Raw genomic sequence first — 24,580 nt, 5'->3', positions numbered from 1 at the left:
TCTGTACCATTTTTCTAGGTTCCACATATATGCGCTAACATACGATACTTGTTTTTCTCTTTCTGACTTAACTTCACTCTGTATGACAGTCTCTAGATCCATCCACGTCTCTACAAATGACCCAATTTCGTTCCTTTTTATGGCTGAGTGATATTCCATTGTATATATATACCACAACTTCTTTATCCATTCATCTGTCGATAGGCATTTAGGTTGCTTCCATGACCTGGCTATTGTAAATAGTGCTGCAGTGAACACTGGGGTGCATGTGTCTTTTTCAATTATAGTTTTCTCTGGGTATATGCTCAGTAGTGGGATTGCTGAATCATATGGTAATTCAATTTTTAGTTTTTTAATGAACATCCATACTGTTCTCCATAGTGGCTGTATCAACTTACATTCCCACCAACAGTGCAAGAGGGGTCCCTTTTCTCCACACCCTCTCCAGCATTTGTTGTTTGTACATTTTCTGATGATGCCCATTCTAACTGGTGTGAGGTGATACCTCATTGTAGTTTTGATTTGCATTTCTCTAATAATCACTGATGTTGAGCAGCTTTTCATGTGCTTCTTGGCCATCTGTATGTCTTCTTTGGAGAAATGTCTATTTAGGTCTTCTGCCCATTTTTGGATTGGGTTCTTTGTTTTTTTAATATTGAGCTGCATGAGCTGTTTACATATTTTGGACATTAATCCTTTGTCCATTGATTCCTTTGCAAATATTTTCTCCCATTCTGAGGGTGGTCTTTTCGTCTGGTTTATGGTTTCCTTTGCTGTGCAAAAGCTTTGAAGTTTCATTAGGTCCCATTTGTTTATTTCTGTTTTTATTTCCATTACTCTAGGAGGTGTATCAAAAAATATCTTGCTGTGATTTATGTCAAAGAGTGTTCTTCCTATGTTTTCCTCTAAGAGTTTTATAGTGTCCAGTCTTACATTTAGGTCTCTAATCCATTTTGAGTTTATTTTTGTGTATGGTGTTAGGGAGTGTTCTAATTTTATTCTTTTACATGTAGTTCTCCAGTTTTCCCAGTACCACTTACTGAAGAGACTGTCTTTTCTCCATTGCATATCCTTGCCTCCTTTGTCATAGATTAGTTGACGAGAGGTGGGTGGGTTTATCTCTGGGCTTTCTATCTTGTTCCATTGATCTATGTTTCTGTTTTTGTGCCAGTACCATCTTGTCTTGATTACTGTAGTTTTGTAGTATAGTCTGAAGTCAGGGAGTCTAATTGCTCCAGCTCCGTTTTTTTCCCTCAAGACTGCTTTGGCTATTCGGGGTCTTTTGTGTCTCCAAATTTTAAGATTTTTTGTTCTAGTTCTGTAAGAAATGCCATTGGTAATTTGATAGGGATTGCAATGAATCTGTAGATTGCTTTTGGGTAGTATAGTCATTTTCACAATATAGTCATTTTCTTCCAATCCAAGAACATGGTATATCTCTACATCTGTTGGTATTATCTTTAATTTCTTTCATCAGTGTCTTATAGTTTTCTGCATACAGGTCTTTTGTCTCCCTAGGTAGGTTTATTCCTAGGTATTTTATTCTTTTTGTTGCAGTGGTGAATGGGAGTGTTTCCTTAATTTCTCTTTCAGATTTTTCATCATTAGTGTATAGGAATGCAAGAGATTTCTGTGCATTAATTTTGTATCCTGCAACTTTACCAAATTCATTGATTAGCTCTAGTAGTTTTCTGGTGGCATCTTTAGGATTCTCTATGTATAGTATCATATCATCTGCAAACAGTGACAGTTTTACTTCTTCTTTTCCAATTTGTATTCCTTTTATTTCTTTCTGATTGCCATGGCTAGGACTTCCAAAACTATGTTGAATAACAGTGGTGAAAGTGGACATCCTTGTCTTGTTCCTGATCTTAGAGGAAATGCTTTCAGTTTTTCACCACTGAGAATGATGTTTGCTGTGGGTTTGTCATATATGGCCTTTATTATGTTGAGGTAGGTTCCCTCTATGCCCACTTTCTGGAGAGTTTTTATCATAAATGGGTGTTGAATTTTGTCAAAAGCTTTTTCTGCATCTATTGAGATGATCATATGGTTTTTCTTCTTCAATTTGTTAATATGGTGTATCACATTGATTGATTTGCGTATATTGAAGAATCCTTGCATCCCTGGGATAAATCCCACTTGATCATGGTGTATGGTCCTTTTAATGTGTTGTTGGATTCTGTTTGCCAGTATTTTGTTGAGGATTTTGCATCTATATTCATCCGTGATATTGGTCTGCAATTTTCTTTTTTTGTAGTATCTTTGTCTGGTTTTGGTATCAGGGTGATGGTGGCCTCATAGAATGAGTTTGGGACTGTTCCTTCCTCTGCAATTTTTTGGAAGAGTTTGAGAAGGATGGGTGTTAGCTCTTCTCTAACTGTTTGACAGAATTCACCTGTGAAGCCATCTGGTCCTGGACTTTTGTTTGTTGGAAGATTTTTAATCACAGTTTCAATTTCATTACTTGTGATTGGTCTGCTCATATTTTCTAATTGTTCCTGGTTCAGTCTTGGAAGGTTATACCTTTCTAAGAACTTGTCCATTTCTTCCAGGTTGTCCATTTTATTGGCATAGAGTTTCTGGTAGTAGTCTCTTAGGATGCTTTGTATTTCTGCGGTGTCTGTTGTAACTTCTCCTTTTTCATTTCTAATTTTATTGATTTGAGTCCTCTCCCTCTTTTTCTTGATGAGTCTGGCTAATGGTTTATCAATTTTGTTTATCTTCTCAAAGAACCAGCTTTTAGTTTTATTGATCTTTACTATTGTTTTCTTTGTTTCTATTTCATTTATTTCTGTTCTGATCTTTGATTTCTTTCCTTCTGCTAACTTTGGGTTTTGTTTGTTCTTCTTTCTCTAGTTCCTTTAGGTGTAAGGTTAGATTGTTTATTTGAGATTTTTCTTGTTTCTTGAGGTAGGCTTGTATAGCTATAAACTTCCCTCTTAGAACTGCTTTTGCTGCATCTCATAGGTTTTGGATTGTCATATTTTCATTGTCATTTGTCTCTAGGTATTTTTTGATTTCCTCTTTGATTTCTTCAGTGACCTCTTGGTTATTTAGTAACGTATTGTTTAGCCTCCATGTGTTTGTGTTTCTTACGTTTTTTTTCCCTGTAATTCATTTCTAATCTCATAGCGTGGTAGTCAGAAAAGATGCTTGATATTTCAATTTTCTTAAATTTACTGTGGCTTGATTTGTGACCCAAGATGTGATCTATCCTGGAGAATGTTCTGTGCGCACTTGAGAAGAAAGTGTAATCTTTTGTTTGGATGGAATGCCCTATAAATATCAATTAAAACTATCTGGTCTATTGTGTCATTTAAAGCTTCTGTTTCCTTATTTATTTTCATTTTGGATGATCTGTCCATTGGTGTAAGTGAGGTGTTAAAGTCCCCCACTATTACTGTGTTACTGCTGATTTCCTCTTTTATAGCTGTTAGCAGTTGCCTTATGTATTAAGTTGCTCCTATGTTGGGTGCATATATATTTATAATTGTTATATCTTCTTCTTGGATTGATCCCTTGATCATTATGTAGTGTCCTTCCTTGTCTCTTGTAACATTCTTTATTTTAAAGTCTATTTTATCTGATATGAGTATTGCTACTCCAGCTTTCTTTTGATTTCCATTTGCATGGAATATCTTTTTCCACCTCCTAACTTTCAGTCTGTATGTGTCCCTAGGTCCGAAGTGGGTCTCTTGTAGATAACATGTATATGGGTCTTGTTTTTGTATCCATTCAGCAAGCCTGTGTCTTTTGGTTGGAGCATTTAATCCAGTCACGTTTAAGGTAATTACCGATATGTATGTTCCTATGACCATTTTCTTAATTGTTTTGGGTTTGTTTTTGTAGGTCCTTTTCTTCTCTTGTGTTTCTCACTTAGAGAAGTTCCTTTAGCATTTGTTGTAGAGCTGGTTTGGTGGTGCTGAGTTCTCTGAGCTTTTCCTTGTCTGTAAAGCTTTTGATTTCTCCTATCAAATCTGAATGAGATCCTTGCCAGGTAGAGTAATCTTGGTTGTAGGTTCTTCCCTTTCATCACTTTAAGTATATCATGCCACTCCCTTCTAGCTTGTCGAGTTTCTGCTGAGAAATCAACTGTTAACCTTATGAGATTTCCCTCGTATGTTATTTGTTGTTTTTCCCTTGCTGCTTTCAATATTTTTCTTTGTCTTTAATTTTTGCCAGTTTGATTACTATGTGTCTCGGCGTGTTTCTCCTTGGGTTTATCCTGTATGGGACTCGCTGCACTTCCTGGACTTGGGTGGCTACTTCCTTTCCCATGTTAGGGAAGTTTTCGACTATAATCTCTTCAAGTATTTTCTCAGGTCCTTTCTCTCTCTCTTCTCCTTCTGGGACCCCTATAATGCGAATGTTGTTGCATTTAATGTTGTCCCAGAGGTCTCTTAGGCTGTCTTCATTTCTTTTCATTCTTTTTTCTTTATTCTGTTCCGCAGCAGTGAATTCCACCATTCTGTCTTCCAGGTCAGTTATCCGTTCTTCTGCCTCAGTTATTCTGCTATTGATTCCTCCTAGTGTAGTTTTCATTTCAGTTATTGTATTGGTCATCTCTGTTTGTTCTTTAGTTCTTCTAGATCTTTGTTAAACATTTCTTTCATCTTCTCGATCTTTGCCTGCATTCTTTTTCCCAGGTCCTGGATCATCTTCACTATCATTATTCAGAATTCTTTTTCTGGAAGGTTGCCTATCTCCATTTCATTTAGTTGTTTTTCTGGGGTTTTATGCTGTTCCTTCATCTGGTACATAGCCCTCTGCCTTTTCATCTTGTCTGTCTTTCTGTGAATGTGGTTTTTGTTCCACAGGCTGCAGGATTGTAGTTCTTCTTGCTTCTGCTGTCTGCCCTCTGGTGGATGAGGCTATCTAAGAGGCTTGTGCAAGTTCCCTGATGGGAGGGACTGGTGGTGGGTAGAGCTGACTCGAGATTGACTTTTTTATTCAGCATAATGCCCTTGAGATCCATCCCAGTTGATGTGTGTATCAGTAGTTCATTCCTTTTTATTGCTGAGTAATATTACATGGTATTGATGCACCACAGTTTAACTGTTCACTTTTTGTAAGACATTTTGGTTGTTTCCAGTTTTGGGCTAATACAAATAAAGTTTTCTAATAGGTGTATAGTGATGCCTCATTGTGATCTTATTTTGCATTTCTCTAATGACAAGTGATGTTGAACATCTTCTCATATGCTAATTTGCCATCGTTTAATCTGGTGAAATGGCTTTTTGTATTTTTTGTTAATTTTCTGGTTGTATTGTTTGAGTTTTTTAATGCTGGCTTTCAAGAATTCTTTATAGATTCTAGATGAGTCCTTTGTCACATATGTCGTTTGCAAATAATTTCTCCTAGTCTGTAGCTTGTCTTTTCATTTTCTTAATGGGTTTTTCACAGACCAAAAGTTTTTAATCTTGATAAAGTCAACTTATCAATTTTTCCTTTTATGAATCATGCTTTCAGTGTCACGTCTAAAACCTCTATAAACCAAGGCTTAGCTAATGAAGATTTTTTTCCTCTGTTTACTTTGAGAAGTTACATAGTTTCACATTTCACATTTAAATGTATGATCCATTTTGAGCTAATTTTTGTATAACGTATGAGGTATAAGTTAAGGTTCATTTTTTTGCCAATAGACATCCAACTGTTCCAGCACTATTTATTAAAAAGATGATTCTTCCTACAAGGTCTGCTTTTGTACCTTTGTTAAAAGTCAGCTGGCTGCATTTGTGGGGCTATTACTGCATTCTCTATTCTAATCCATTGATTTATGTGTCTCTCCCTATACCAATACTACACTGTCTTGATTACTATATAGCTATATGGTCTTGAAATCAAGTAAATTGTACCCACTTATTCTTTTTTCAAAGCTGTTTTAGCTATTATAGTTCCTATACTTTCCCATGTAAATTTTAAAGTAAGTTGGTCTATGTCTACAAAAAAAAACTAGAATTTGACAGAAATTGTGTTAAAATTGTGTATTGATGTGGGGAGAATTTACATCATTTCCATCATTTCTATGTTGAGTCTTCCAAGCCATAAACATGGTACATTTCTCCAATTATTTAGACCTTTGATTTTTTTCATCAGTGATTTGTACTTTACAGCATAAAAGTCTTGTACATATTTTGTTATATTAACACCTAAGTAGTTCAATATTTTTGGAGTGATTGTAAATGATATTGTAATTTTTTTTTTAATTTTTTCTTCCTCGGAAAGAACGACAATGGGGTTGTTAAAAGGCAATCAGCCAAGGACCAGGGGAGCCATTCAATCAGCACATGTGGCATGACAAGTATCCCACTCAGTCAGTGATGCAGGATTCCCCTCAGTCACCAACTGCTCCTAGGAACAGCTCATGGCTGGTCTGGTATACTCAGGATGAGGGGTAAGGCACAGTGCTATCTTAGTCCCAAGAACCAAAAGATCTGACTCTTTGTAGACCCTAAGAATTAAATCCATTCTGTGCCCTGGGTGGAAGGGGGAGAGTTCAAGTCACTTTATAATACTTGCCTCACTCTAAATACCACCTGTCCCCTTCCACCTCCCTTTTCTTGCAGTCCTGATTATCCAAGGAACATCTACAACTCTGTTTGATGGAGGCAATGGTGTTAAGACTAAATGTGAATATGCAACACACCAGTGATATTGTATTTTTAATTCCAGTTTCTATGTGTTCACTGTTAGTATATACAAATATAACATTGTTTTAAGCTGATTTTATATCTTGCAACCTTGCTGAATTCACTTATTAGTTCTAGTTTTTTCATAGAGTCCATGTTTTTATATGTGTAGAACATCATATCTCCTTCAAATAGGGTCAACTGTTTGCTTTCTTTCCAATTCATATGCCTTTTATTTCTTTATCTTGCCTAGTAGTACTGTCTAGAACTTCCAGTACTATGTTTAATAGATGTGTTAAGAATATGCCTTGTTCCCAACCTTAGGGTAAAGCATTCAGTCATTCATCATTAACTATGGTTATTAGCTGTGAAATTTTTATAGATATTCTGAACGAAGTTGAGGAAGTTCCACTCTATTCCTAGTTTTTAGAGAGATTATTTTTTTAAATCATGAATCGGTGTTGAATTTTTCAAATGCTTTTTCTGCATCAACTGGTACACTCATACAATTTTTCCTCTTGTTAATGTGGATGGATTACACTGATTGATTTTCAAACACTGAACCAACCTGGCACCCTGAAATCAACCCCACTTGGTCATGGGACATAATTCCTTTTACATACTGCTGATTTCTATTTGCTAATATTTTCTTGAGGATTTCTGCATCTATGAATATTGGCCTATAATTTTCTTTTTTGTACTGTCTTTGATTTTGGTATTAGGACAACATTAGCCTCATAAAATGAACTGGGAACTGATCCACCTTCTTCCATTATCTGGAAAAGAATATATAGAATCAGTGTCAATTCTTTAAAATTTTGGTAGAATTCTCCAGTGAAACCAGTTGAGCCCCAAGATTTCATTTTAGGATTTTTTTTTTTATTGTAAATTCAATTCCCCTAATTGTCATAGGGCTATTCAAATTATCCATTTCGTATTAGGTGATAGTCTACACTTTTCTACAAATTGGTGCATTTCATCTAAGTTATTAAATTTTTTCCCAAGAGCAAGCCAACCCAAGAATTCTACCTAGCAAGCATCAGATGAAGTTGGGAAGCTATCTCAATTACAAAATGCCAAGGCACTTGAAGTAATAGTTTTAGGTTTACACTATGTGGCATCTCTTATAACAGTGACTTATAAAGCATCCCACTGAAGCTGTTTTTCAAGGAGTGGCAATGTATTTGGGCAATCCAACCATACCATCCTCACTGGTTAACCTTGTAAACACCATACACACACCACATGCAGAATGACTCTCCAGCTACACACAAACTAGAAGAGTTAACTGGACGTGAAGGGATCACATCTTGGTATTTTTACTCTGATGTTCAAGTCAGTGTTCCTCCTAGCCTTTTTTTTTTTTTTTTAACTCTGTTTAAAACTCACAAGAAGCTGCAAAAATAACAGAGTCCCATGTACTGTTCACCCAGCTTCTCCTGATGGTGACATCTTATATAGCTATAGCACAATATCAAAACCAGGAAACTGACATTAGTACATTATTAGATTATGGATTCCTTTATCGTTTTTATAGATAAGCTATATTATAGTGAACTTTCTCAGAAACTCTCCCAGCACTTGGGCATCCTATTAGCAATCAAACTACCAATCCAGACTTCTAATTTAACTGCAAACTACCTATATATAAATAATCCTTCTACACACAAACATATATATACTCTATATATTCATACCTCACACACAGAAACACAAAAGTTTGCATCCACACATGCACAAACTTATATGAAAACAATAGCAATCTCATCCTTCTTATCTGAGTACTGTATTTCACTAATTTCTACTTTCCCTAGCTATTACTACATGAAGACTATGTGTAAATGAGTCTGAGGGCTAAAAGAAATCTTTAAACGTTATCTAACATAAAAATCCATCCAATGCTTGATTCCTTGTACAACATCCTCATCAATGATCCTTCAGCCTTTACTTGAGTATTTCTAATGACAAGAAACAAATAAGATATGAAGGAATCCAATCCACCTTTGGTCAATCCTAATTTTTGAAAGGTATCTGTAATCATTAGCCCAAAACTTAAAAATCTGTACTCATTTACTTCTAGTTGTATCCTTTGGGGGATATGAACAAAAAAGGCTTATCCCTCACTGCCTTTCTCCCAGGAAAGACAGATGCCCTATTTTGCCTAAGATGTCCTAGTTTGCATCTATTGCTCTGGCATATTTAATAACCCCTTTTACCCTCAAGATCTGAACAGAACATTATATATTCACTCTATCCTGTATAGCCCTCAAAAATATGAAGACCACACGTTTTCATTAGGTTAACCTCATTTTTCAGCTCTTCTTTGTATGATACAATTTTGAGGGCCTTCACTAGCCTTATCATTCTTGCTTCTGAATGCATACCAGCTTATTGATATTCCAAGAGCTTAAGTTCCTTGTCCCATATATATATTAATGAAAGATTTTCTAATCCCAATTAAAGAACAGAAAGTCACTTACACCCCTTTGAATTCTAGACCAAGATACAGCATTGCAATTTCTGTGCCTCTGGGTAAAGACATCTGAGTGTCTTGAACCATGATACTAGGTAGCAGTCTCACATTATACCAGTAGGTGTCACTCTATATATGATATATTTAAAGTTATTTAAGTCTCAATTTCATTCATTCAACAAATTTTTATTAAGCATCCATTATGTGCCAGGCATGCTTCTAGGTGCTATGAGATTATAGAGGTGAACAAGACACGATCTTATTTTCATGGAGCTTACAGGCTAGATATTAATGAACAAATCTGCTTTATTTACTTTATATATAAAAGTCTATAAAATTCTATTCCTAGAGAAATTTTATTTTCCTGAGTTATTAGATAATAACACTCAAAATAACTCATGAAGAACATATTAATGAAACAGAATCAGAGCGGTACAGGTGAGATTAATGTATCCAGTGTATTTTCTAGCTGTTTGAATTGATGCAACACTTCTCTTCCAAACTTCAAGTTTCTAAAACCCAAATTTTAGGTATCCCTCATTACAGTGGGGAGGAATTTATCTTAAAAAACAATTCAAAACTAACACAACATTGTAAAGCAATTATACTCCAATTAAAATAAAATTCAAATTTTAAAAAAATCTACCTATTCATGTTTTTACAAAGGAGAGACGGGTATACAAATTTTTAAAGATTATTTGTAAAGCTTATTAATTCCCAAGTTCATATTTCCTTGTTTCTACTTAGAAAAGTTAAAATGTCCCCTTCTAAATACCAACATACTCCCCAGGTTAATAAAAGAAAGACAGTAATGAATTATGCCTCAGCATAGAATTTAGGAATTCTTCCACTGTCAACATCCTTATTTGAATACATGTGAGACTCACAGCTATTATCAGGACTTAAAGGTGACCTACTCATGATTAGAGCAGAGCAATGAAAGGTCACACTTTGTCAAAATAGACAGATCTAAGAGAAGGAGGAGACACTGTACATCAAAAAAGTATATTTGCCTGCACAGAAATCCAAGAAGCTTTCATTAATCCAAGAACTATTTAATTGCTATTTTACTTCTCTGTATTCTCAAACAGAATGTTCTCTAAACTGGAAAGGCTAGGAAAAACATGGTTAAGGAAATATTTCAGGCTCAAAAGTCCTACTGCTTAGAATTCTTTAACTTCAAAATTCAGTCAAATAAATCTATTTGAGAAAAATGATGCTTATAAGAATTTAATAAGACCTGAGAGCTTCATGTAATATCCAACCTACTGTTTATTTTGAAATACCTCAAACTCTTATTAGTTACTGTTCAAATTACCTGAAATATACTGCATATTGTTCAATTTTAGCATGGACTCACATGCATACTTTAGAACACAAGAAATACTCAATGAACATGAAGTTATAAATAAACACTAAGGTGCTTCATAAAACATGGTTAACATAAAAAAGATTAAATTAATTTATACCTAATATTAAGGCATTTTCTTTCACTTTGAAAGGTAAAGTGGTGCTTGACCAAATATATGTAAAACACGGTTTACTGTGTATGATTTTTAAATTACATTTGTAAACTCTCTGACAGGCTCAGTACTGTTAATGTCTGGCATATCTGAGATGTCACCAAATTTGGGGAAACTCAATGGCAGAGACCTCTGTCATCGCAGTACTTTTATTCCAAATATAAAAATGTGTGTGTGCAAAAGGGGGTTTAGTGTATTGGAAAAAGCACAGCTTTTGGTGTCACAACGATCTACGTTTGAATTTCAGTACCACCCTAAATAGCTATGTGATTTCTGGGCAAGTTACTTAAACTGTTCTAAGCATTGCTTTTCCACCAACATGCAAATAACAGGTTGGATAGGATTAATACATTGTTTATATTATATAAATGCCTAATACATGGTTTGATACATAGAAGGTACTCAAGAAATGGTATTTATTAGGAGAATGTCATTTTTTTTGACCATTAGATTGACTATACCAGTTAATGTTGAACAACTACTGACTCACTAGTTTTTATAACTATAACAGGTTTATAAAACCAAACCCCTTACTAGACTGAATGCCAACAAATAAGCACCTTCTCCTTTAACACAAGTATATTTTGCATGACCTTACATGAATTGCTTAGATAAAAGCTTTTTCTCTTCTCTTTTGTTATTTTAAAGTGCAGATGCATTTGAGTCATTTTCTCCTTTTGTTTCATATCCTTAAGATCCAAAGCTTCAAAGACATAATGTCAGCATGCATCGATTTATGACTGAACTCTTGAAGAGACACTGAAGAATTACCTTGTCAATCACCCCAAGGACTCTGAAGGCCTTCAGCTCCTCGGCAGGGCTCCTTAGGTTCCAAGGGGGCCTTGAACTTAGTGATCCTGGAGGCTAATGGAAGATATCAAAGATTATACATCAATCAGGGAGGTGCTTGAAGGAAGACTGCCTGCTGAAGCAAATGCCAGGCCAAAGGAACTAAATTTATCATAAATCAGAGAATGGAAAGATGAAAGGAGGAAGTTTCTGTTTGTCTGTAATGTAAAATAAAAAAATAATAAAATCAAAAATGAAGAAAATCACAAATAAAAATCAAGAAAATAGTTGCAAGTAAATAAATCATAACACTGAAAACAAAATTTTAAAAAGAAAAATTAATGAGCTGATATAGTTTCCAGAGCACCAATGCAATTCAGAACTGTACAGCTGTAATGAAACTTTGTAACAAATGGCTAACTGAGCCAACAATCAATCACAGCCTTATATTTACCCCAGAAGGCTCAAGAGTAATTTAGAAGGAGGGGACTAAAACAAACGTAACAATAGATAAACTTGGGGAGGGAAGGAACATAAGTCATTTTCTCTCATCATAAAACTATAGTCCTTTAATGTTACTTTATAAATATATACTAGGTATGTTAGGGATTGGCAAATTCAAGTTCAATCAGAATTGCCAATAATGGTGAAAAATTAAGAAACTCTGTCATATAACCAATAATTATTAGAACTGAGATTGTGTAAGCCTAGAAAAGAGATGAAAATATTTTTTAATATTTGAACATCTGTGATGTGGAAAACTTAGTCTGTTCGCCACAAAAAAAAGTCCAAAAAAGATCAGTGAATAAGGAAGGGATATTTCAGTACCACATACAATAAAAGAATAATCCTAACTTTCCATCCATTGGTCTTAGTTTTTCCCTATCAGTAAAGTAAAACATTAGACTAGATAAACTCTAAAGACATCTCCATTTGGCATTTACAACCAGAAAGCAATGCTTTATTAATCCTTATATTAAAATGGTGATGCTGCAAAGGATGACAGGACACACAGAGCCTTATTATACCCTCAAAGCAGACTTTTTTGTTGTTAAAAAATCTGTTAGAATATATAGGAAACATTTATCATCCCCATGAGTAGACGATAAATATCCTGGTTAACCGAATGTCAGGATTACCAGAGTTACTGAGTTACATTTTTGATACTTCAAGGCCTAGTGCAGCTCAGCATCACTAGACAAGAAGCTCCTTGAGAACAGGAAGTATGCCTTATTCGTCTTTATATTCACAGTGCCTAGCATGTTGGTTGGAAGCAAAGAGAAAGAGCAGAAAAGAGAGGAAGGAGGAAGAGAGGAGGGTAACAAGTGAGGGAGGTTGCATAGACAAATTGGGTGTCTTTTACAAACAGGGAAAACTGTCACTTTGTGAAATTTTCTAAAAGCAGCAATCCTAATTGCTTTCAAAATAATTTCTTTTTGTTTTTAGGTTTAGTAAGCAAATACTAACTTCAACACGCCTGAAGAGGTGGTATTTAATTTTTTTAAAAAAAGACAACTTTTTATTTTTTAAAGAGACTTAACTTGAGAATGCTGGTGACAAATGCTGGTGACAGTGTCAACTGGACAGGATGATAATAATCTTTTCTTTCTTTTAAAGTACATTGCTCTTTTTTTATGTTTTTTTTTAAATATATTTTATTTTATTTATTTATTTTTGGCTGTGTTGGGTCTTTGTTGCTGCGTGCGGGCTTTCTCTAGTTGCGGCGAGCAGGGGCTACCCTTCATTGCGGTGTGCGAGCTTCTCATTGCGGTGGCTTCTCTTGTTGTGGAACACAGGCTCCAGGTGCACGGGCTTCAGTAGTTGTGGCATGCGGGCTCAGTAGTTGTGGCTCGCGAGCTCTAGAGCTCAGGCTCAGTAGTTGTGGCGCACGGGCTTAGTTGCTCTGCAGCATGTGGGATCTTCCTGGACAAGGACTTGAACCCGTGTCGTCTGCATTGGCAGGTGGATTCTTAACCACTATGCCATGAGGGAAGCCCGATAATAATCTTTTTAAATCTATTTGATTTCTACTTCTAGGATATGTTTCCAAAAAATTCCTTTTTAATCTCACTTTATTAGGTGCTGAGCTAGATGACATAAAACAAAGATACATCTCTGCCTCCCTAAAATCCAAGGGGAATTTTTAAGGACAGAAAAACATTTAGCAGAGTATTTTAATAGACATATAACAGAAATAGTCTCTTCTCTCTTAATCTATATTATTTTATCTTCATACCTCACACTGGCCTGAGTGTAGTACCTACAAGAAGTTATTATTATAATCCCCATTTTACAGATAAATAAAAGGAAGTTCAGAATGGTTGGGTGTTTACCGTCAGAAAGAGCAGTGAAAGATCCGAGGCTAGACCCCAACTCCTTACTCTATTGCTTGCAGTCCTTCTGCTACACAACACATTCTGATAATTAAGAATTCACCTCCCCCTACTCTATTACCAAGTAAGAAATCACTGCTTGTGATTTTGGTGAAAGGAATGATTAGGAAAAGTTATAGGAGGAAAAAGAACACTTTAAGTGATAACTTATCCATCACATTCATCTTTGAAAATACGGCCAAACATGTCCAACATCCCTATCTCCTACTTATCCCTCTTATTCAGTGATGTCATTGGATCTTTCAGTTTCCAAAGAAAGTTATCAGTTCACTTTAGCAATCTCAACAGCAAAGACAGCAAACCACAAAATCTCTACTGTGCCTTTCAATAAATTACTGTGTGCCCACTATGTGCATGATAACTGAAAGGGATATAAATCATCAAAAGACACCGTCCCAGGACTTCTTAACTGCTGGTGGTCCAGCAGTTAAGACTCTGCGCTCCCAATGCAGGGGGCTCGGGTTCAATCCCTGGTCAGGGAACTAGATCCCGCATGCCGCGACTAAGAGCCCACATGCCGCAACTAAAGATCCCGCACGCCGCAACTAAAGATCCCGTACGCTGCAACTAAGACATGGCACAGCCAAATAAATAAATGTTAAAAAAAAAAAAAAAGAGACATGGTCCCTAGCTTCAAGAAGTTTACAACTCACCTGAGGAGATAAGCCAAATACATGAAAAGTTAAGTAACAATAAGACATTTTTTAAAAACATAAGACAATAGAGATAAGTCACTAGTTTATCACATGTATGATAAACTGTGGTCTCAGGAAGAAGTGGAATCAAAGGGGATTTTAAATGTTATGTAGGAATTAGGTTAGGAAAGGATATTATACATAGGATTGGGGGAAAAAAAGCTCTCTTGGTGGGGAAAAAAATGTTCAAATTGTAGAACAAAGGAAAATAAAATTGCACTTTTAAGGTTGGTCAGTTATATTGACTTTAACAGGCCTTGAATGCCAGGGGAAAAAGTCTGGACTATGTTTTCCAGACTCTAGAAAACAAGTTTTTGTATGAGAAACAACCCAACGAAAACAGTGATTTAGTAAGGTTACTTTTGCAAAGACAGGAATGGTGAAATTGTAATGGGGAAAGACCAAAGGCGAAGTGATCATTCAAGTTCTCTTTCTACTTTAACCATCTATAAAAGTTTAAGATCAGAGAAATGAACAAAGAAAGATCATGAAATAAAACCATCAATAAAAAATCCTGTATTTCTGATATGCAGTGTTTAAATTGGGTAGAATCCCTATAGATCTATTCCTTTTTTAGATGGCAAAAGGAAACATAAATCCACAGAATTTTAAGAAAAGAAAGAGACCGAGATCAAGTCCAACAATTTTTTTTTTTTTCAGATGAGAAAACTGAAAAGCAGCAAGGTTAAGCAATTTGTCTAAAATGACAAAACTAGGTAATAGATAAGAGGGGATTAAATCTTATTTATAAAATAATATAACATTGTTTAGGAAAACTTCCACCAATGCTATTAGGGCAGGGTGGGGTGGAAATATTTCTAGGCAACATGGCTGATTTCCTTAAAGAAAAAAGTAAAAATTTCACTTATTTGTATTGGCTACTATATCAGAAGATGCCTAGAGAAGCAAGGAGTTCAAAACTTAAATACTGAGGGTGAGGAGAAGGGAAAGGCAAGAATATATGATAATCCAACAACCTTCAAAACCAAAGATGGCAAGTATATATCACTCAACTGCTCAAGCCAATGGCAGACTTTATTAGTCCCACACTCTGTCTTGCAATACAGCCACTACCAGTGGACTAGAGTTAGCACACTAGTAAAACCTATTTACTATTTCTGTTCAACATTGTCTAAATAGTTAAGTGAACCTTACCTTTGTTTTCATTTTTGGGGTTTTTTAAAGCTGTTGTTTATCCTGCCCAGAGTCTCTTTCACTCGATATTATTACCTTTTCTCAATGAGAGCTATCTCAATTCTTACCAATCTGTTAGTGAGGTACTTTCAAACTTTAACATGCATGCACATCACCTGAGGACCCTGTAAAAATGGAGATTCGGATTCAGTCAGTCTTTGGTGGAGCCTAAGATTCTGCATTTCCAAGAAGCTACCAGGTGATGCTGTGCTGCTGGTCCACCAACCACATGGGGAGTAGGGTTAGCTACGCATCCTTAAATAACCTGAGAGTATGTCAGCATTATTTGGGAGGGAACAAGCAATCAAGGACAAAAGGAAAGCTCTACAAAGAACATATCAAGAATCCACGTTCTGAACCATGATAGCTAACTACACTAGTTTCTGAACTTGGCTTCATCTGTAGATTTTTGGCTTTGCCGAGACTTTCATTGGCAACCTATTAACCCTCAATACTCAGTTTCCTAAAAAAATCTCTCTTACATCACATTTCAAGCACAACTCTTAACTGCAGTCCTATTACTGATTTGGAATGCACCTGATTTCTATCTTTGCTTTGCCCATGTCTCACTAAGGGTGACACAACACTCATTTTAAAATATTTGCTAAAGAAGAACTGAGAAATACCAATAATACCAGTAAACAAAATGCACAACAGAGAAATATTTTCAATATTATAGCAACTATACACAAAATATTCAGGAAAGCCATACATTCTACAGTTGTCCCTCAGTATACACAGGGGATTGGTTCCAGGATCCCCACGAACACCAAAATCTGCAGATGCTCAAGTCCCTTATTTAAAATGGTGTAGTATTTACATATAACCTACACACATCCTCCCATATACTTTAAGTCATCTCTAAACTACTTATAATACCTAAAGCAATGTAAATGCTATGTCAATAGTTGACAACAGGTGCCAAATTCAAGTTTTGTTTCTTAGAACTTTCTAGAATTTTTTCTCCCCAAATATTTTCGATCTGCAGTTGATTTAATCCACAAATGTGGAACCCATGGGTACAGAGGGCCAATTGTATTTTCATTCGTACCTTGTAATTGCAAACAAAAAAAGGTATTCGTGCTTTAAAAACTACACAATCCTTTATGTCCTAAACTTAGACCATTTACTGTCTTTTTCTAAATTTCATTGATCTTAAGTTTTAAATGCCTAGAGCTAAAAATAGCAAATAAGCTATTTCAAGTCTTTTCCAGAGAAATCCCCTCTAATACCAATTCTTAAATCAAAGTCACCAACAATTAAAAAAAAAAAAAAGGAAAAGAAATCCATGTCCTTTAGTTAAATCTGCACCTTTAGTTCAAATAAAGCTCATTTCCTTTTTTTCTCAGACTTGCTCCTTAAGTTTCCTCGGAGCCTTTTAGTAATGAAGTAATGACGAAAAGAAAGAGTAGGAGAGTACTTTTGCTCCTTTCTGTCCTTTTTTGAAAAGGATTATTATCACCAACGACGGGGAAATTCGGAACTTTTTTATTTACCACATAAGAGTCTCAAATAAACTCAATGAAGCAAAAGCTTGAACTACCACAGGAAACTCAGGTAAAGTGAGTCATGACCTAGACTGCACCAAAGGGAAAAACAGTAATCAACAAAAAATTTCAAACCCAAAAAGGAGTCCTTTATTTTCTTAACCAGACAAGAAAGAAATATTTGCACATGTATTCAAGAAAGAAATAATATCTGCTCTGCACAGAATTTAAGATTTGCTAAAAATCATTTATATCATTCTCTCATTGTGTTGGTTGAAATTATTGCCCAAAGATGGTTAAAGAAGAGAAATAATAAATTCACCAAGCTCATCCAGAACCTCTAGAAGACATTTAAGTTAAATTACAGATAAAAAATAATCAACCATATCTCTGACCCAAATAAGGGCCAGATTTAATAGAGTAAAATACAAAAGTGAAAATAAAAAGCAAATCCTTACCCTAAAAGAAAAACATCTTGCTCTATCAAGAAAAACTCTTCTCTAACCTCTTTGCCTAAGAACTGAAAAAAAATCCTAGCATATCAAATCTGATTCACTAGGTACCCTTTTTTAACCCTTCCTGATACAAGTTTCCATTATTCTACATGGCTCTTACAATCCTCTCTAACTTTTGTTTCCTCAATTACGTACATATTTTGGGTCCTCAATTATGCTTTAGGGTTTGCAAGAGCAGAGACTGTGCCATATCTTTAATATAACTCCAAAGTATATCTAGTTTGATACTATATACACGCAGAGTCATAACAGATGCTTAATGAATTTATATAAATCTAATACAATCAGCTTTCCTATACTAGATCTCTTTTGTTTTATTTTCATTTGAAGCTATGCTTGAAGGAAAATTCTGACTGCTATACTTCATGGTTCCTTTCTCCAAGTCAAAAGCTATACAGCAGGCTTTATATATTTATTTGCCTAATAAGTTATTGCTCCATAAAATGATTGTGGGGAACTGTAACAGCGGATGCATAAATAGGGAGTTTGAATGAGTAAGTATAAGTAGAACATTCAAAGTTAACATTAATAGAAAGAACAGAATACTGCTGATTTTGACTCCCTAAAGCTTTTAGAATACGGTTATCCCTTGAATAACACGGGATTGGGGTGCCAACCCTACCCACAGTTGAAAATCCTAATATAACTTATAGTAGCCCTCTGTATCCACAATTCCTCCTGTATCCATGGATTCAACCAACTTCAGATTGTGTAGTACTGCAGTATTTACTGCTGAAAGAAATCCACGTGTAAGTGAACCCACACTGTTCAAACCCATGTTGTTCAAGGATCAATTGTATTTATATACAAGATGGATTTAGTAAAAGTTCATAGAGGCGCATCCTATTTAATGCATTTATGAGTATCCCCAAAAATGGATGGAGAATATACACATCAGGATAGCACATAGGGTAGGCTGCCAACTCCACAGAAAATAAGAATTAGATTCAAAGTAATGTTTAGATAAATATTCCATTTAAAAATGATAAAATTCAGGGACTTCCCTGGTGGCGAAGTGGTTAAGAATCCGCCTGCCAATGCAGGGGACATGGGTTCGATCCCTGATCCGGGAAGATCCCACATGCCGGGAGCAACTAAGCCCGTGCGCCACAACTACTGAGCCCGCGTGCCACAACTACTGAAGCCCGCGCACCTAGAGCCCGTGCTCCGCAACAAGAGAAGCCACTGCAAGGAGAAGCCCGCGCACCACAACAAAAAGTAACGCGCGCTCGCCGCAGCTAGAGAAAACCCATGTGCAGCAACGAAGACCCAACGCAGCCAAAAATAAATAAATAAAAAATAAATAAATTTATTTTTAAAAAAGATAAAATAAAAAGATAAAACTTAATCCTGCCATTTGCAAAATGAATGGACCTAGAGGGTATTAGGCTAAGTGTCAGGGAAAAACAAATATTGTATGATTCCACTTACATGTGGAATCTAAAAGACAAAACAAATGAATAAACATAACAAAACAGAAACAAACTCATAAATACAGAGAACAGACTGGTGGTTGCCAGAGCAGGGAGGAGGTGTGAGTGAAATAGGTGAGGGAGATTAAGAGGTACAAACTTCCAGTTACAAAGTAAATAAGTCAGCATAAGGAATATAGTCAATAGTATTGTAATAACTTTATATGGTAACAGATGATAACTAGACTTATCATGGTGATTATTTTGTAACGTATAAACATATTGAATCACTATATTGTACACCTGAAACTAATATAATATTATAAGTCAATTATACTTCAATAATTTTAAAAATTAAAAATAAAATTCAATAGTGAAGCATTAAAGGAAATAATATAATTGAAACAACGATGAAAGAAAACAGGAAAAGATTAGCAAACAGAATACAGAGAGTCACAGTAATTAACAATCTGAAAATGAGTCAGTAGCTATCTTACTTATATATATTTATTATGTTAGAACAAGTAACAAAAGTATATTAATTCCAAGTTGGAATATATGTTTTTGTTCTAAGAAGATTGGCCAAATGCTTAACAACAAAATTTCTTATACTAATAAGTACAGTTCTGATAACTGTATGTTTTAAAAGGTCACACAGAAAGTGAAAAGGGCTCAGAAAAGCAGCAAAAAAAGTTTTAGTTGTCCAATGAACCAAGATTAAATAATGGGCTATTTTTAAACTAGAAAATTGAGACATTTGATAATTTTCAGAAAGTATAAAAAGCATTTAAAAATGTGGGAAAAGGTATATAAAGCAATATATGAGGGGAGATGAACAATAGGGCTAATGCTTATTAAGCTAGTCTTAAAAGCTTGGCTTACAGGCTGGTCTTTTTATGAGGTAGGCACTTGAATGTTTACGTGTGTGTGTGTGCGTGTGCATCCACATATGAGTGAATTTTTTTTAACTCATTTAATCCTAACTACAACCTAGCAAGGAATTACTATTATCCTCATTATTCAGATGTAGAAACTGAAGCTAAGAGGTGGAGTTAAGTATCTTGTCCAATCTTCCATGGCTTCAAGGGACAGAGTTGAGACGTGAACAAGCCTGCCTGCCTCTTAGGTCAATTAAGAAAATAAACACTTTCTCCCACCTCTAGAAGGTATAACTCTTAAATTGCATCAGAAAAAAAAACTTAGTTTCATATAAAGAAAAAAAGAAAAAAACAGAAAAATTTCTTCCAGAAATTTGCCAAATCCAGACGGATATAACATAAAAACAATAATGATAAACCAAAATGTTTCTAATGTTTTAAACATTCACCTGCTTTCCAGACAAGACTAGGTGTAGCCCCAAATAACCTAAATATCCCTGTTAGAATTATACCTTTATAATTCTAGGTGATCTATAGCTGCTACTTGTAGGACTTATGCTTAAATAATTAGTTTTAGCATGAATCAATGAACGGTGCAGGAATGGTAACAGAATCATAACTTAACTTTAAAATTCTCAAATAAAATTCAGTATAAATTACTGTCATTCTACACACGGTGATATTAGGTATGGAGTAAAGAATAAAGGGCCGAGAAAGAGAAGGAGAAAGTGAGTCCCATTTTATTCCACTTTTGGTGGTTTGCTTTAATGCTTTTCTTCCCGCCAACACCTTGTAAGAAAATCACTGATAAAATTCCAAAGACCAAAATGCTCAAACATTCTAGTTAGAAATAAAACTGAGCAACAAAACAGCAAAAATGGCTAAAGAAAATACAAAATGAAACATAAGACATACCTGAGATACATCATCAAGTTGAGGTTTCACATAAAGGCTAGAGAGACTCTCTGCTCGCATGAGATATTCTGCGGTTCTTCTCTTCACAGCTTCTCGACGAGTAGGGCTTGACTCTCCTAAAAGGAAAAAACAAAAGTCAGGACATGTGAAAAATAAACTTTCTTTTATCCAAACTGTAACTTCCTTTTACCCAATTTACCACTTGTTCACACTTCTAACTGAAAAGAAAAGAGAAATCAAAATTGGAACAGACATCAAAGTTATTAATATCAGCAAGGTCTAAATATTACCCAGATGAATTTCATTTATCTAAATTCTGAAACGCCCCTATTTAAATATGTATAGAGAACTTGATGTATTTTATAAGAGGAGCCGATATATAAAGAATGTAATGTAAAAAGCTCTGTGGACAAGAGACTAGCCTAGTCCAAACAGTATACGGTTGTCCAACTCAACAAATAGGACTAAATGCAAGAGACATTTAATAAAAGCTGTGACATGGATGTGATAGGCTATAAAAGTACCACCAAACTGGAGAATAAAATTATTTAGGGTAACTCTAAATTCACTCTGATTTTTGTAAGCATCAGGGTTTATTCATTAATAACAAATTGTCACCCACCTTACAACTGAAAACAATAATGTGATTTAAATCCTTGTAATATATTATGTGAAAGTGAACAAGGATCATTTACCCTGTCTGGCTCTCAGTTTCCCTAAGGAAAGGGTATTCAAAGTGGCCTCTAAGAACTCAAGATCTCAAAAAGGAGGTGTTACACTCCTGGATCTCTCCTCTCCAGAGTGGGATGATCCTATGCTTTTACCCATCTTATATATATACTTGACTATAATATAACATTTCATTTGAAGAAAGGATTCCATGGCTGAAAGTCAAAAAGTCTGAAACCACTGTACTATATGATGTCTAAGGTTCCTTTCACAAATAATATTCAATACTATTCATGACTCACTTTTATCAAAGCACTTAATACACAGTACTGAATGAAGTTAACCAAAATGTAAGTATCACACAATGGAAAGTACCCTGGATTACATGCCAGAAACCCTGGTTATCTGAATTCTGGCTCTGCCTCTTGTTAGTCATGTGTCCGATGATAAGTCATCTCAACTCTGTGAACCTCTTCCTCATTCTCTAAAATGGAAATATATAGCTCAAATGACTGTAGAGATTAAAGGAGACAACATACATAAAAGGTACTACAACAGAGCCAGTGCTATATAGGAAGCAATAAGTTGTAAAGGTTTTCAATCTTGGTTTTTCTCTCAAAACCAAATCCTACATAATAATGTCACCTGGTTTGTTGAATTAGAAGTGAACTGAATTACAATGAAGGAGATATTTTCCCCCAAAAGATTACAGGTGGAAAAACCTCTTCTTATTTCTGCCTGGAACAACATCTTCTATTTCTTCTGGGAAATGTCCCTTTCTCCTCCCCTTCATACTCCTCCACCTCTTCCCCCAACCACTACCAACCCTTAACAACGTGGTTTGAATGAAAGCTGCTACCTTACTTCACATCTCAGCCCCTCTAGTCACTACTTGTCAGCCAAGGGTGAGCCTCCCTATCACAGTAGGGCCAACCATAGAACCCCATCCTCTTGGCCACAGTTGGAGAAGGGAGAAATTGGCCCAACACAAACCGGACCAATCAGTCCTTCTGTGTTATTGACGCTGGAAGTAAGAGAGTGGGAACTGCCAGCAGCCATAGTTTCCGCCAAACCAAAAAAAGAGACACAAATATGAGAGACCAAAAAAGAAAACCTAATGTGACTGGGGTCCCTGATTTCAGTTGAACCTACAATCCTGCCATTCGTTGCCTAAGGTAGTGGATTTTGTCACATGTAAACCAAAGAACCTGAATGAATACAGACCTCTAAGAAAAAGTGCAGGGACTTCCCTGGTGGTCCAGTGGCTAAGACTGCACTCCCAATGCAGGGGGCCCAGGTTCGATCCCTGGTCAGGGAACTAGATCCCACATGCCGCGACTAAGAGTTCACATGCCACAACTAAAGATCCCGCAAACCACAACGAAGATCCTGCATGCCACAACTAAGACCCAGCGCAGCCTAATAAATAAATAAATATTTTTTAAAAAGAAAAATTGCAACAAAGTTGGGATTGCAATTTTGCTTAAATACCTTTCCTTTCACAGCTTTTATCTTACAATTCCATCTCTTCTCTCCTTTATGAGTAGTAATTCACAAATATAACTGGTCTTGGTGAGGGATGAGGATCTCTACTGCCTTTTAACTGTGGAACAATCTATATTTATTAACCCACCAACTCCTCAAACCTCAAATAAAATGTCAGTATGCTTCCTGCCTCTGTCCTTAAAATTTACTTAATTTCTAAACCCAAGGTTTTTATTTTTACTCAGTTGAAAAATGGATATAATCTGTGAAAATCACCTAACTATAACACATTTTGAAGATAAAATGTGCCACATAAATAAGAAACATTCACTATTTTGACATACTGCTCGTTCTTAGTTTTGAGCTTATTGCTCATAGACTCCAACTGCTACTCCCATTATCATTAGCTCTTCTCATTGCAGGTTATACCTTTCAAGCCCTAATTTAAATCCCCACTTAGAATTTTTGGTTCTTCTTAGGCTCAACTCTAATAGAAACTATGGCAATTTAGGGTTTTTTTTCTATTTAATTCAGTGTCATTAAGCTTTAATAAAACTTCAAATTTTTCTTTTTTCAAAAAAATCAACTTGAAATTCAAAAATGTCAATTATAAAACACCTAATTAAAGCTAGAGTTAAAACCATATTTTGTAATCAAATTGCTGCTTTTTAAACTTTTGGTACTTCTGTTGCTTTCGAGGCAGTCACCATAGTAACAGAGAAACAAGAACCGGAAGCCAGCAGCTGAAATGGACTCCTGCTGATGATAGTGGTTCCGCTTCCATGGAAACAACAAGGAAGTGATGGAAATACTGGAAGGCTTTTTAAATGTAACCTTAAATATACATACTATGCCTCCTTCCTTATCAGCCCCTTAAAAGTAGGTCACAAGCACTGCTGATCAATAGCAGCAGCCAAGGATGAAAACCACCTCTTGCAGATTTCTGCTGCAGGATACTTACTGAGGTTTTTGACTACCAGAGAGAAAAGATTCATCTATCAATTTCCAGAATAATTCCAAGTAATCAACTTATTCACAAATATGACTTTAAACAGATTTTACTTGATCAAAATTTTTGACTCTAACCTTCTTAATTTCTTAATCTTCATTTTAAGACACACATGCAGCATATAATGATTATTTTTCAAGGAAACTAGGTTACCTGGAATTCAACTTTTAATCCCATATTAGGTCATGTAGCTATTATTTCTTCAGTAATATATCTAGGTAGACACTTAATAAATGCTTTTTAAAATGGATATGTATTTAACATTCTACCTAGGGACCTCCCTGGTGGTCCAGTGGTTAAGACTTCACCTTCCAATGCAGGGGGTGTAGGTTCGATCCCTGGTCGGGAAGCTAATATCCCACATGCCTCGGGGCCAAAAGCCAAAACATAAAACAGAAGCAATATCGTAATAAACTCAATAAAGACTTTAAAAATGGTCCACATCAAAAAATATTTTAAAAATATAAAAATTCTATCTGAAGATAAACCAATACCTTCAATAAGTTCTCTA

The 24,580-nt window shown here is 35.4% G+C and overlaps 1 protein-coding gene across 6 annotated transcripts in view; it reads right to left on the bottom strand.

Annotated features, from left to right (window-relative positions):
- The window catches only part of RPS6KC1 (ribosomal protein S6 kinase C1), a 229,085-nt gene that overhangs the window by 83,898 nt on the left and 120,607 nt on the right, over positions 1–24,580 (bottom strand). For 5 of the 6 annotated variants that reach the window (XM_082471434.1, XM_082471433.1, XM_082471439.1 and 2 more), the window contains 2 exons: positions 20,907–21,022; positions 11,400–11,492 (listed from right to left, as the gene is read on the bottom strand). In XM_082471434.1, the coding sequence (XP_082327560.1) occupies positions 11,400–11,492; positions 20,907–21,022 (209 nt within the window). The remainder of the gene's footprint in view (positions 1–11,399; positions 11,493–20,906; positions 21,023–24,580) is intronic. The other variant, XM_082471435.1, reaches the window with a different exon arrangement.

This window comes from Balaenoptera physalus (assembly GCF_965194825.1).
Source record: "Balaenoptera physalus genome assembly, chromosome: 1".
Classification (NCBI taxonomy): domain Eukaryota; kingdom Metazoa; phylum Chordata; class Mammalia; order Artiodactyla; family Balaenopteridae; genus Balaenoptera; species Balaenoptera physalus.
This window is presented reverse-complemented; position numbering and strand designations above follow the sequence as displayed.